The sequence below is a fragment of the Anolis sagrei genome, chromosome 4, assembly GCF_037176765.1.
Source record: "Anolis sagrei isolate rAnoSag1 chromosome 4, rAnoSag1.mat, whole genome shotgun sequence".
Classification (NCBI taxonomy): domain Eukaryota; kingdom Metazoa; phylum Chordata; class Lepidosauria; order Squamata; family Dactyloidae; genus Anolis; species Anolis sagrei.
In genome coordinates, this window is record NC_090024.1 from 30,475,586 (window position 1) to 30,491,374 (window position 15,789).

The window sequence follows — 15,789 nt, forward strand, 5'->3', positions numbered from 1 at the left end:
ATGAATTCCCTGCTCGGTTCCAGAAATCTGTATGATATGATTTAATTTAGGGTGTCATGAATCAGGAATTATTTGAAGGTACTGCTGTAAAGTTAAAGGCATAACTTTACAATTGTTTATCTTGAATCCCCATTTGCCATTTTGCAGCCCATTTCTCCTACACCAAGAAATAATGTTTTTACATTTCTCTATAATCCTATCCTATGTTGTATTCGCCATAGATAAAAGAACTGGCGATACAGACACGGTTTGCCCTTCTGTTATTATTTCCCAGCTGGTGCTCTTTTCCATGGAGCAATTCACACTGGTGTGTAAATGTAGCCACCCTGTGTACAGAAGCAGTCATGCATTTCCACCTGATTGTCACTCTTTTTTCTTGAGGAGAGGGCAATGAGGAGAAGATAATGGGAGTTTTACAAAATTACAACAGCACAACAGAGAGGAAATAAACAAGGACATCTAATCACCTCTCAACAAAAGTTTGCTCTAGGCACTGTCAGGCAATTATATGCTAATCAAGGTGGTCAGTTGAAACATTCACACCTAGCTCCAGCAGACAAGAGTCCTTTGTCACACCCTGGTCATTCCACAGATATATAAACCCCTTTTCCTAATTCCAACAGACCTCACTACCTCTGAGGATGCTTGCCATAGATGCAGGCGAAACGTCAGGAGAGAATGTCTCTAGACCATGGCCATATAACCCGAAAAAGCCTACAACAACCCAATGAGAGTTTTATTCCCCCCCCCCCTTATCAATAGAAAACAGCCTCATAGATTAGTAACCTAGGGAAACTCATTGCTTTGTGTATCAATGCCTGCATTTTTGTGAATAGATGCACAATCTTTAGGCTGGGAATTTCAATTAGTAGCAGGAATAATATGAAGAAAAAAATCCAATTGGGCAGGCATAAGTCCAGTGTATACATTCTTTCACTAAGTGACATAAATATACTATGGTGACCACTCAGTTTGACAGGAGGCAATTGTAATACTATGTTTTCAGGCATATTTGTAATTATTGCTCCTTGAATGACACACTCAATTTCACATCTGTCTTCAATGGAGAAGTATAGTAGCAGTTCTGATACTATTATCACAGTGAACCAGTGAAGGATATCAACGTGGATATTCTGAATCAGAGGACCAAAATGTCCTGAGTAAAAGACCTGACCACTAATTATAGAATAAATAAAGCCAGAGTACAGCCTGCCATGTAATTTACCCTGCAGTTTTTATAAATTCACTGTTCCCAATATTCAGCTATTGCTATTACTTACTTGGCTGTCTGTTCATAAATATATTCCTCGGGCCCCACAGAACCACTGCGATATTTCTGCAAGAAGGAGAATAAGCATGCATTAAAAGTAGGCAGGGTTACCAGTTCAGGACTGCCTCAAGCCATGTGGCTTCCAGGCTGAAGCTTGAGATTAGAGAGTGCTCCCAGTAACATTATTAAACATTGTAAGTGTTGCGCTCACAATTTGTCATTGAAACACATGTACACAGAGAACATGTTTTCCTGTTTAGAAATTAAATCAGACGTCTTAACTGTTTTAATCAAGAAATAATTGAGATTATTTTAGACTGACTAAAAAACATTTAATTCATCCGACATGCTTTTAGACTGAAAGTGGATGCAGGGCAGAGTGATGGTTGAGTCTGGTGCTGAAGTAGATAGGAAGGAAGAGGAAGCAAATACACAGTCTTCCTATAGAGCAGGCAAACTTTGGCCCTCTAGCTGGGATTTCTGGGAGTTGTAGGCCAAAACACCTTGAGAACCACTGTCTTAGGGCATATCCATACTGCAGAATTGCAGAAGTTTGGTATCATTTTAAGTGTCATGGCCCCATCCTTTGGAATTTGGGGTTTGTAGCTTGTCCAAGGATTTGGACTCTTCTGCCAGAGAGCACAGGCCAATGAACACAAACTAAAGTCTCAAGTGCCTGATTCTAGTACAGAATGAAATTGATTCAGTTCTAAGTCTTATCTCTTTTCAAGGTACCTTAGCATCTTCTGAATAGCTCCATGGGAGGAATGAATAGCAATAAAGTAGTATCAAACTACTATAATTATGTAGTGTGGATGTACCCTCAGTCTAATTTGTAATCTCATAGGCTTGTTCTACAGGGAGAAAATGGGAAAACTGTTCAGGACCTGTTTGTGGGGGGAAATACATGTGACTAATAACTAAATAAGGACTTCCACACCAGAGATGCCCAACCAGTGAACATACCTCTGCCCCTCCATCTTTAAAAGTATCACTGTAGGTACTATCCGGAGTGCTTCGCTGATCATCTTTTGCATAAGTGGAATGGGCTGTGATGCTTGGCACTTCATAATGCGCATGTTCAAATATAACACCTCTATGTTCTTCATTTTCTCCTCGGGCGTAATGCACAGATGGAGCCATATAAATAGGAGTATACTCTTCGGCTTTCACTACCATAACTCCTGTCACAGAAATGGAGGTTGGGCTTCCAGATACATTCGAATTGAACTGCTCCCTTTTGGAAATATCCAGCTGCTCCTGGTTCAAGGAAAGGTTGACTGGCACAGTCTTCAAGACTTGCACTCTGTTTTCACCATTGTTGCTGAGGTTACTCTGAGTTTCGTTGGTGGGAAGACAGTTTCTGAGTGGAAAAGGGTAAACAAAGAGGTCATGCGCTTAATTTTAAGTACAGTAAAGTCTCACTTATCTGACCTTCGATTATATAACATTCTGTCTTATCTGACACTCTTATCTGACACCCCCCTTTTCCTCCAGGATTTCCCCTTCAATTAAAGGAGGGCTACACAACTCTCTTCTCCCTTCCCAATAAGTGAAAAAAGGCAAGACAAGTAGGAGGAGGAGGGAGGAAAGGGAGAAAAGAGGCAAGATTAGCAGCGGAAGTGTCCTCCTCTCTTCCCTCTGTGATTTCCACACTCCTCTTCCGTATCCAGGCACTTTCTGCTGGGTCACTCTAGTCCCAAGGCATTGCCTTGTCTTAACCCTTAGAGTCCCTGTTATTAATATTCTAGGTGTCTAACGCCGTGTCGGATAGGTAACAGTAGGAGACTCCATGTTATCCAACATTTTCGTTTATCCAACATTCTGCCGGCCCATTTATGTCAGGCAAGCGAAACTCTACTGTACTATCAAAACGATGTGTTGTCAAGATATCCCAAACCTTTTGGGTCAGTGGGCATATTTGGGGTTTTGAGAATATGTTGTGGATCTGGGAAGCCATAGTAGGAAAGGGGAAAACTTCCTCCCACAAACTTCCTTAAATTAATTTTGCTTTTAAAATTAAGTACATGAATATTGAAGTCATCATATTTTGACCAGGTTGGACTAGGATCATATAAATGTTGATGCTTTGCATGACAAAATTTCTACTAGAACTATTGAAAAATTGTTTATGTGGTGGGTGCAGATTGAAATGGAAGGGCATTTTTCTAATTCCCACAATTATTTGACAGAAGAATCACTTGTATTTGTATTCTGACAAGAATAAATGAGACTTTTATTCATTCCATTGATTTTGACTTAGATGTACTTCTTTAACAAGATTCCCCTCACGTTAAGTCCTCCAATCATAGGAACTGGAAACAAAAACTGACACATGGCATTCAGGCATGGGCAAACTTCAGCCCTCCAAGTGTTTTGGACTTCAATTCCCACACCCTGGTAGGCTGTTAGGAATGCTGGGAGTTGAAGTCCAAAACACCTGGAGGGTCGAAGTTTGCCCGTGCCTACTGTAGACTCTAATGATATGAGTCATTGTGAGGACACAATATCAAACATGTTGGGAAAGTAGCTGCTTTACTTGCAGACTGCAATAATCATCACAATCTCTCTTTTGTTTTTTCAGCTTGTCAGTTTCTTTTAAAAAAAAAAACCCTTGCTAAATTTATTTTGAGTTCTGTGCCACAGCTGTTTTCTTTAACAGCCTCCTCTTCATTGCGTTTTTTGGGAATTAGAGGTGGGAGGGTGAGAAGGATGATAATCACAAGGCATCATGCTTCTTTTCTATCCATCCCCAGTCAGATTGTTTATATGCATTTTCTTGATGTGCTACTTTCAAAAATATTGTACCTTTTATCTTGGTCTTCTTGATTATCGCTCACTTTATTAACAGACAACGATCTCGTCTTGTCTTTGGGAATCTGGAACAACAGGATACTCATTGAATAAGTATGATAGCAATGGTTACTTGTAAAGGAAAAAAAATATTTTCCCAAGTCCAGAAATAATTTTGATAGCAGAGCTGATGGCTGGCAGGCCACATTTAACTCCCAGGATTTCCAAGCAAGTCTTTCAAGTGAAGGCTAACAGACAGAAAGAAAAACCTTAGACCAGTAGTTCTCAACCTTCCTAATGCCACAACCCCTTAATACAGTTCCTCATGTTGTGGTGACCCCCAACCATACAATTACTTTTGTTGCTACTTCATAACTGTAACTTTGCTACTGTTATTAATAATAACATAAATATCTGATATGCAAAATGTATTTGCATTCACTGGACCAATTTTGGCACAAATACCCAATAAGTCCACATTTGAATACTGGTGGGGGTGGGAGGAGGGGAATGGACTGATTTTGTCATTTGGGAGTTGTAGTTGCTGGGATTTATAGTTAACCTACAATCAAACAGCATTCAGAACTCCACCAATAATGGAATTGAACCCAACTTGGCACACAGAACTCCCATGATCAAGAAAAAATAATGGAAGGGTTGGGTGGGCATTGACCTTGAGTTTTAGAGTTGTAGTTCACCTATATCCAGAGAGTACTGTGGACTAAAACAACGATGGATCTGGACCAAACTTGGCATGAATACTCAAGATGCCCTAATGTGAACACTGGTGGATTTTGGGGGAAATACACCTTGACATTTGGGAGTTGTAGTTGCTGGGATTTGTAGTTCACCTACAATCAAAGAGCATTCTGAACCTCACCAACGATAGAATTGGGCCAAACTTCCCACACAGAACCCACATGACCAACAGAAAACAGTGTTTTCTGACTGTCTTTGGTGACCCCTCTGACACCCCCCTCATGACCCCCCAGGGGTCCCAACCCGAGATTGAGAAATGAGGAATACTATAAAATATAGGTACATTCATGTAGGAGAATGCAACCCTTCAAATAATCTGATCCCAAACTATTATGGATGGATATAATAATAATTGAGTCTGCACATGTAATAGGAACCAGAATAACATGTACAATGCAAGTTTAAATTGCTCGGAGAAGCAGTTTTCTAGGAAGCCAAAGGACTAAACATGGGCTTCATACCTTATAATAATCATACAGTAATCCAAGCGCAGCAGCACTATCCTCATCACCATTAATGCTCATCATAGCCTTGGTAGCCGCTGTTAAGGGATTCTCCAGATAGGATTTCCAAGCTTCATCTTCACTGGTATACGCCCTTCTGGTATTGAATGCTGCATCACTAGGTACTATGGTCACAAGCCGGTTTTTACTGTGGGTTAAAGACAGACACATATACATAAAAGAATGCAAGGTTACACCAAAGACTATCTCAAACCTGGATACTGACTTGATGAGGAACCAGTACAGTCCAGACAGACTACACTGGTATTCTGTTATTGTTATATTTAAAACTTGGACCATGTGTTTGCAATCTTAATGCTATAATGCATGTGGTATACATAGATGTAATTTTGTATACAATACATTATACTGAAATTATATATTGAGGCTTGTGGTTTGGTCATTGTAACTGCTCATTCGGTGTAATACTGTCTGTTCCAGTGGTCCTCAAACCATTCCTTTCACTCTTCAAATGCTTTTGACCAACTCACAGACTTTCATCTCCTTTGCCAATCTAGCTCGGCTTCTAGAAACTGGAGTCCAAAAAACTGGGAAGGCCATAAATTGATAACTAGTGGTCTGCTCTGAATCATGGTGGTTTTCCAGTTTTTCAAATAAAGGTTATTTCCATAACTTGCTATTTGATGCTTTTAACTAGAGATGCCGGTGTCTGGATTTAAATTTGAACTCTACCCTGTATCTCTATATGCAAGGCTTGTCCTCTCTTTTGAGGTAGAGTCCCTTAATGGTCTTACCATACATCAAGGGAATCACTGACCACGCGGGGAGGCTGATGAAGAAACACAACCTACAAACTATCTACAGATCCACTGAGAAAACAAATGCTACATTCAGCAAAGGACAAGAGGGATCATCTCACCTTTGCAGGAGTCTACCATATATCATGCAGCTGTGGACAAGTCTACATAAAAGGTAAAGGTAGTCCCCTGACATTAAGTCCAGTCATGTCTGACTCTGGGGTGTGGTGCTCATCTCCATTTCTAAGCCGAAGAGCCAGCGTTGTCCGTAGACACCTCCAAGGTCCTGTGGCCGGCATGACTGCATGGAGCGCCGTTACCTTCCCGCCAGAGCGGTACCTATTGATCTACTCACATTTGCATGTTTTCGAACTGCTAGGTTGGCAGAAGCTAGGGCTGACAGCAGAAGCTCATGCCGCTCCCTGGAATCGAACCTGCGACCTTTTGATCAACAAGCTCAGCAGCTCAGTGCTTTAACCCACTGCGCCACTGGGGGCTCCTAAGTCTACATAGGGACCACCAAATGCAGCATTGCCCAAACACCAATCAAGGAACACGAAAGGCACTGCAAACTAACTCAGAGAAGTAGCTGTAGCAGAGCACTTGGTGAACCAACCTGGACACAGCACGTTATTTCAGAACACAAAAATGTTAGATTACTCTAACAACCACCATGTCGGACTACACAGAGAAGCCACTGAAATTGCCCACAAGCATGTGGACAATTTCAACAGAAAACAGGAAACCATGAAAATGAACAAAATCTGACGAACAGAATTTTAAAAAATTCTAAAATCAGGACAGAAAATAAAGAGCAACACTCAAAAAATGAGAATTTATGACATGAAAATCAAAACAAAGGATTTGCCCCAGGGAGGAAGCAGCCAGGCTTTGAAGCTGCAAGGCCATTCAATGCGATCAAGATGGCCAATTGCAACATTCACACTTGTCTCCAACAGACAAGAGTTCTTTCTCCCACCCTGGACAGATATATAAAACCCACTTGCTTAGTTTCCAACAGACCTTACAACCTCTGAGGATACCTGCCATAGATGTGGGCAAAATGTCAGGAGAGAATGCTTCTGAAACATGGCCATACAGCCTGGAAAACTCACAGCAACCCAGCGATTCCAGTCATGAAAGCCTTCAACGATCCATTTAAAGTTTTGTCCAGTTTTCATAATGTGTGCACAATAAAATAGCACAACCTTTCTAGGCATGGAACATGGCTTGTCTTTACTGCATAGTTTTATTATTGTTATGAATGAAGAGAATACACTTATGTATGAACTCACATAGTACATATATTGCTGTAAAGGTAAGATGCCAATTAACGTGTGCGCACACCAACAAACACACTATTATTCCTGAATACAGACACTTTCCTGGATGTTTGGAAAGATAGTCAACACTGTGGCTTATCTTAACACTTTACTAAAGCATATTTTTATAGGTACCATTTCCGTAAAGTGAGTGGCAGAAGGAATATGGGGGAGGGAGATAAGGCATGGGAGGAGATGATAAAAACATGGGGGAGAGAGTCTAATGATTAAACCTTTGGTGATGCTGTTGGCCTGTTTCAATGGTTCTGCCAACTACAGAAAACGACCTGTGACTTACTCTCCCTCCAAAACCCTTGAGGCTAACTATCTTGATGTGATTAACCTCAACCTAGTCTTGACCTTTCCTTCAGGCAAGGCTTCATTGGCTTTGATGATAGTTGATCAAGAATGACCAAGGAAGCAGATGCAATCTATAAATTAAGCAAATTCAAAGCCAGATGAAGCCCAGAAGCCAGGATTAATCTCCTCCTGCACCCTTGTTCTCAAACTTGTTAATTGTGGGACAGAGTGGGGGATAATGGGATTTTGCAAGACAAGAAAGACATTGTTTCCACCTTTCTAAGGTCCCAACTAGGAACTCTGAAAGCAAAAGATGGAAGAAGGGCCTGCTCAGGTTGTGTAAAGCAAGCAAGCAAGCAAGCGGAGATATACTCTCTAGCAAAAGAAGAAGCAAGTAAGCAGCATCCAAGCCAGTCTCTTGAATATTCCTTTTTCCTAATGCACATGTTGATGGTTGCAGCAGTAGATGATGTTATGGTGTACAATATTTTTACATGGGTTGCTGTGAGTATTCCAGGCTGTAGGGCCATGTTCTAGAAGCATTCTCTCCTGATGTTTTGCCCACATCTATGACAGGAATCCTCAGAGGTTGTGACCTCACAGCCTCTGAGGATGCCTACCATAGATGTGGGTGAAACATCAGGAGAGAATGCTTCTGGAACATGGTCCAACAGCCTGGAAAACTCACAGCAGTCCAGTGATTCCAGCCATGAAAGCCTTCGACAACACAATTTTTACATGCTTGTCAAACACATGAGTACACAAGAATTTTTATATGGCTGTCAAACATGTTGTTAGTAAAGCAGAATGAGCAGTTTTAGAATGGAGAGCAATTTCAACATGAGCTTCAAAAACCCCTCTTAATTAGTGAATTTTCAAAGCACTAGATGAATCCTTGTCATACCAAAAGTACAGTAAAACAAGAGAGGGAACAATGCCACCTTCCAAACTACACTCACCAGGATAGTCAAAAGTGAGGAATGCTGTGAACAATTCCCCAACAATAAATCAAGTGTAGTAGAGTCACAGCCTTAAAGAGAGAGAAATACAAATGGATGCTTTCAGACCACTTGAGAAAGTGGGCTGCTGTAAGTTTTCCGGACTGTATGGCCATGTTCCAGAAGCATTATCTCCTGATGTTTCACCCACATCTATGGCAGATATCCTCAGAGATTGTGAGGTCTATTGGAAACTGGGCAAATGGGGTTTATACATCTCTGAAATGTTCAGGGTGGGAGAAAGAACTCTTGTCTATTTAAGGCAGGTGTGAACGTTGCAACTGGCCACCTTGATTCGCATTGAATGGCCTTGCAGGTTCAACAACTGGTCTTTGTTCAAATTGGGTCCATCATTTTGAGACACGCTGTCTTATCCAGTACACCTATTGTCTCTGTTTTTAATACCATACTGTTTCAGAGTTGTATATGCAACCATGAAAGCTGGACAGTGAGGCAAGCTGAAGTGATGAGCAACTCATTTGAAATGTAATGCTGGAGTAAAAAAAAATCTATGGATATCATTGACCACTAAAAAGATAAATAAGTTGGTTGATCCTATAGCAGATCAAGCCTCAATTCCCACTAGAAGCCAAAACAATTGAACAGAGGCTGTCATACTTTGGACATAAGCCATCCAAAAAAAACAATAATGCTCAGAAAAGTGGAAAGCAGTAGGAAAAGAAGAGCAAGAAACCCACAACCTGATTTTGCAAGGCAAACAGCCTGAGTAGATCTATGGATAACTGGGCTCAAGGAAATCTCTTATATACAGAGTCACCATAAGTTGAACAGATAGTTACGTTGCCTGCTAAAGTTGGCTTATGATGCCCCGTATCCCCATTGCTACCCATCTTCTTTCCCAAGAGACAGCAGGTGATCTGTTTTCTAAGGTGTGAGTGTGAAAAGAACCACAATTTTTCTGAATATTCATGTATGTACAACCACCCCAACTATGCCCAATTATCCCAATTGCCTAAATAAGCTTTTTGTACTACAGATCCCCAAATCCACTAGGTATGTTGGCTTGAGTTTCTGGAAATTGTTCCATTATACGCAAAAAAGATGCTGATATTTTTACTGGAGAACGGAAGACTTCTTGTTAGTATCCGTATCTTCAATGAATGCAGCATATCTCAACCCCTTAAGAAAAGGAGATCAGCTGTGAAATTCTTTGTATTTTTGGGGGGGAAATGTATTTGCATACAAAAAATGTGGTTTTTCTGTACAGATAAAGTGTTTTGAGGCAGAAAAGGTGCATTTTGCACAACTCATACTGATTCCTGTTCAAAACCATATTTTTTTCTCTCTCTGAAAAAAACATATGCTCGAAAATTGTACATGCTTTTCCTGAACAGAAATATGTATACTTCTGCAAAGTGCATTGATTTTTATGCCATATATACATTTACATGGATTCCAGCACAGAATAATTCCCTGCATGTACTTTCTGCACAAAACCTAATATTTTTGCACAGGAATCAGTGTGTTTTATGCAAAATATACATGCTTTCTGCTCAGGAAAAACCATGGCCATTTCTGTGCAAACTGATTTTCCTTAAAGTTCTGTGGGACTAAAAGCATTTGGAATTTGCAGTGAAACTGCTGTGTTCTTGCAGCGTGGGTAGCTATTTTTTTGCAATTATCAATTCCTGCACATCGTAGCAAAATAGGCATACATTTATATCAATTGTAGATAATTGTTTTCTGTTTACATAACCACTCTCAGTTCTGCTGCTAAGAGACTGCCCTGTGACTCAGAAATGCAAATGAAATTCCAGTTTGTGGAATGTAAAATCCCATTTACATAGCAAGGCAAGCCAGAAGGATGATACCTTAAGAAATAGATACCAATGACTAGCAAACCAGTAAGAGAACTCCAGTTAACATCTAGAGATCTAATGCTGTAATGCAGGGAAGTTCACTAAAACTCTTCAGTAGAAAAAACTAGGTAACTCACCAGATGGCAAATTCCAGAAATCCATAGGACAGCAACTAAAGTCACCTTGAACTGCTATCACTGTGCAGTGTCAGTGCACCCACAGTTAAAAAGTGCTATAAGAATACTGCCATGCAGGAATACAAAAACAAAGCACTCCTGACAGATGACCATCCATATGTGAAGTCTTGGCTCTGCCTTTTCCTCTCCTCTGCTTCAGTTCCCCCTATTCATAGGTTTTCCCAATAGTGTAGATACCTTCCTTTGTATTAGTTTTGGGTGGAGCTTAAAATCCCCCTGAAGGCCAATCTTAGTTGGTCTATTCCATTTCACTGCATAGAGCTCTTTGGCTGGACTCCTTCTCTTTCTACCACAGAGCTACTGTGGGTTGCTGTAGGTTTTTTCGGGCTATATGGCCATGTTCTAGAGGCATTTTCTCCTGACGTTTCGCCTGCATCTATGGCAAGCGTCCTCAGAGGTAGTGAGCTACTGTGATTTAGGCTTGGGATTGTCTGGTAATCCCAAGCAATCCAAAAACAGGCATCCTTAACACTTAGATTCAGCAGTATTTTTATACCACCAGTCCAAGGGACAACAGAAGCTTATGGCCAGCTTATGCTTCACAAGAAAGAAGATTGAGACAGTTTATAGCCATCACTTTGCACCAGAGGCAGGAAGCTTTCAAAGACCCAGAGACTGCATCCAACAAAGGCTCCTTTTGTAATATATTGTTTTAAGTTACCTTATAATAGTCCCAGGTGGAGTTAACCCTTTATTTGTCTTGTTTGCAGTAAACTCATTTTGATTATCTTTTCACCTTGTCTAAAGTGTGTCTGCTAAGGGTCTTGATCTTAACAGAAGGTATACAGATAGCCTCCAAATAAAGCCAGACACTATAGTTTTTCCCCAACGGCTCGGACATGACATCACACGCTACTTAAAAAACTCCAGGATATTCCACTACCCTGTGAGGCAGCATATGCCACTGTCAAAGTGTCAGAAAGACCTTTCTAATGTTTAGGTCAGTGGTTTTCAACCTTTCTAATGCCGTGACCCCTAAATACAGTTCCTCATGGTGTGGTGACCCCCAACCATAAAATTATTTGTTGCTAATTCATAACTGTACTTTTGCTACTGTCTCTTTTAAATGGTCTTTTAACTTATGATGATGTTTTAGATAACGTTTATCTGTATTTTTTATTATTGTTGTTGACATCTAATGGTTACCGGTTATAAGCCACCCTGAGTCCCCCTCCGGGGTGGGGTGGGGGTGAGAAAGACTGAATATAAATGTCTAAAATAAATACATAAATACTGTTACGAATCGTAATGTAAATCTCTGATATGCAGGATGTATTTTCATTGTTACAAACTGAACATAATTAAAGCATAGTGATGAATCACTAAAGCAATATGTTTGGAGGAGTTTGGACAACGGATGATGGGATTTGCGGTACTTTCAACCGATTCAGCTCAGAATTCCACAAACCACAAACCATTGTTTTCCAAAAGGTTATGACTTCTAACAAAGTCATGTCTTTCCAAATATCATAAAATCCCCAACAGATTATGGAGATTTCTATTTTCCAAAATATCCTTCTTGAATTGTGATGCCCAGAACTGGATACAGTATTATTCCTGGTGAGATCTGACCAAAGGAGTAAAGGGGTACTGCTGAATTCAGCTTCTTCCAGATGTGTTGTATCATATATAGTACAACAAATCTGGAAGAGGCTGAATTAGGTTATAGTATAGGATTATAGTGCAGAGATGGGCAGTTGCCCAGTGGAGGGAACTTCACAGACCCCAGTAAACCCTGAAAGCCCCATCCCCAAGAGGTAGGAATCAAATGTTTTCCCAAATGCCTTCTAGGAGCATAAGGGGGCACTTCCATAATATTTTACTCCCAGGGAGTTCTATTTCACAAAAGGAAGTGGCAAATAAAATCTCTTCAGGCTCACTTCTATTTCTATAAAGGTCAAACAAAAACATACCAAAATTGTCCCCTTTTGGAAACCAAGAAAGAATGAAAGAACCCCGAAGGACTACAAAATCAACTCTGGAGGGTTTGCATGCAGTGAGTGCTGCACTTCCACATCCTTGCTATTACAACTGGTTTGTATGTGTTAAACAGTAAGTATGAATTACACCTACAAAACATTTTGTTGGACAATGATTGCAAAGGCTTCCTGCTCATTGCTACACCTCAACATAACTCACTTGCTGAAATCAGGTTTAAATCTTTAAATCTGTAAAAGGAAATCAGGCCGGTAGCCAGGATTTTGATTCGGTCAAAGGTCACTCTTAACCCCACCAATGATAGATTTGGGCCAAACTTTTAAACTGTTTTGAGGGTATTTGTTGTAATGTTTATGCTTTAGTTAATTATGACTATTCTATTATATTTTTATCCTAATGCTTAATCCTTTGTGGTAAACTCACTGTTACTATTCTGCTCTATCATATATATTGATGTGTTTTTGATGTTTTGTACTCACGTAGGCATTGAATGTCTGCCTTCTTATGTGCAAACCGCCCTGAGTCACTTTGGGGAGAGAGGACGGTATAGAAATAAGGTATTATTATTATTAACTTCCCACACAGACCCCCGATGACCAACAGAATATATTTTGTTTTCTAATGGTCTTTGGTGACCCATCTGGCACCCCCCCCCCCCCCACACACACACACACATACACCTCTAGGGGTCCCGACCCCCAGGTTGAGAAACACTGACTTAGGGTCATATACATTGGAAGCTACTTGAGGACACATAATAGCAGAACCAACAATAAAACAACAAAACACACTTCCAAACAGAATAAACATAACTGAAATAAACACTTTTCTATTGTCCCCTTGGGGTAAAAGTACATTTCCTAGGGCACAGATTTATCCTTGTATTCTACAAAGTGCCACACATGTAACTGTTGTTTCCTATTCATTTAACTAAACAACTAATCCTACAAGAAGTTTCTTTTGGATCCAGATTTAAACATATAAATGCCCTCTACAGAGCCTAAATACCCTAAGGCAAGGGATCCCATGTGATCATTGAAGTTAAGCAGGGTCTGCTCTGGTTAGTGCTTCAATGGGAGACTTCCAACAAATATCTCGTGCTATAGCAGTCGATCCCAACCTTTGTGCCTCCAGGTGTTTTGGCCTTCAGCTCCCATAGTTCCTAACAGCTGGTAAACTGGCTGGGATTACTAGGAATTGAAGTCCAATACACCTGGAGCCCAAAGGTTGGGAACCACTATGCTCTAGGCTACATTTGAGAGAAAGGCACTAGCAAACCACTTCTGGGCCTTCCTTGCCTAGGAAGCCCTGTGAAATCATGGGGATGCCATAATCTGACAGGCAATTTGAAGTCACATGCAGACACACACACACATGCACATAAACACAGTTGTTCTAGAACAAAAGAATATAGGCATTTTGTCAAGTTGATTTTTTATATATTAAATAAGACTTAAGTTTTTGAAACTCTGTTCTAAATTCACTGCAACCTTTTTATGACCCCAGAATTGTGCAAAATAAAGAACACATCTTTACATTCGCAGCTTCTATTCCATTTGCTCCTTCTTTCCCAATGCCGGCAGTATTTCATAATATACAAAGACAGCCCAAATTAAATGGGCATGAACTGACATGATGGTGATGTGCTACACCCTGAGGAATTTTTACCCAAATGATAAAGAAGACACTATTATCTGATGCTAAATAAAACTATTAATCTCTGAAAACAATCCCTGGGCCTCAAAACATAGAAATAATGAAGCAAAACTTTTTAGAAATTGTTTGTAAAATTTCTTTTACTTGATTTACATGATTTGGACATAATCAGGAGAATGATATGCATACACAGAGCGTGAGAGGGTTACTTTTTGAAGTGCAGCTTCCAAAATTTCCCAGCTTCTATGGATACTAAATCTGAGGGATTCTCAAAGTAATAGTCTCTAAAAGGAATGTGTTCAAGTTGGAGGCACCTATACATTGCACTTAAACTAATGGATCTCTGCATGTTACTCTGAACTAGTGAGTTTCTTGCCTCAGGAACTTTTGTCATACCCATGTTGATATTGAAAAACCAGACCTCTAAATTATTAAATATATAAAGTGCATAAATTGTGAGACCCGGCTCCATTGAAACGTTTATTTATTTATTTATTTAATATTCAAACTTATATGCCGCCACTCCCCTGGGGCTCGGAGCGGCTTACAAGAACAGGCTAAAATCTAACACAATTTAAACATACAGTGAGCACATGCACCTTTGCCCTATAATAACTCTTTCCATGAATTGTCTTTGGACTGTTGCCTAACACACCTGGAACCCAGGAAAGGATCCTTCTAATTTCCATAATCCCCTCACAATGAACTGGGAGGGGGGGACATGAGGGGAGAACATAATGATTTGCATCAAAGTTCCTGGGTCCTCTTCTTAATAAGATTGGGTCTTCTTCTTAATATGATTGGAAATTGTTCTTCTCCCATGCCTCAAGCCATCTTCACCCTTGCAACACCCATTGAAATGGTCATCGCCTACAAGCACCTATTATGTACTTTAGACCAGGGATTCTCCAACCTTTTCAGCGGCAGAGCCCTTTGTAAAGCAAAAGTTTCTAGTAGAGCCCCAAGAAATATTTATATATTATATTATATCTTATATTATGTATAATGCATATATATCAGGCATAAGCAAACTTTTTGATGCATTGTGTTCTAAAATTTGACAGCTGGACTGGGTCAGTGACAGATGGATGGAGAATGTTTGTATGAATTGGGGGGGGAATTAACAAATTCCTATGCAAACTGCACATATCTTGTTTGTAGTGCAAAAATTGAAAGAAAGAAAAGAAAAGAGCACAATATTTAAAATGAAGAACAATTGTAAACAACATAAACTTAACAGTATTCCAGTGGAAGACGCCAGGGGCCATCCAATCCAACCCTTCTGTCATGGAGGAAAAGCACAATCAAAGCACCCCTGAGCAGTGGGAGGGAAATAGGGTTTTGGAAGCAGGGAAGGTGAGGGGAAAGGGATCTGGTTGGTGAGGGGAAAATACTTTTGGCTGTGAGGGGGCCCGAGGTGAAAGTGGCTTTGGCAGCAAGGGAGGTGGGGGAGGGGAGGAGCAGGAAAGAACAGG

The 15,789-nt window shown here is 40.3% G+C and overlaps 1 protein-coding gene across 1 annotated transcript in view; it reads right to left on the bottom strand.

The window, feature by feature from the left end:
* The window catches only part of GRHL2 (grainyhead like transcription factor 2), a 95,433-nt gene that overhangs the window by 68,385 nt on the left and 11,259 nt on the right, over positions 1 to 15,789 (bottom strand). The window contains exons 2-5 of the mRNA XM_060775681.2: positions 5,284 to 5,473; positions 4,079 to 4,149; positions 2,237 to 2,633; positions 1,281 to 1,336 (exon numbers count right to left, since the gene is read on the bottom strand). Coding sequence (XP_060631664.1) covers positions 1,281 to 1,336; positions 2,237 to 2,633; positions 4,079 to 4,149; positions 5,284 to 5,473 — 714 coding nt within the window. The remainder of the gene's footprint in view (positions 1 to 1,280; positions 1,337 to 2,236; positions 2,634 to 4,078; positions 4,150 to 5,283; positions 5,474 to 15,789) is intronic.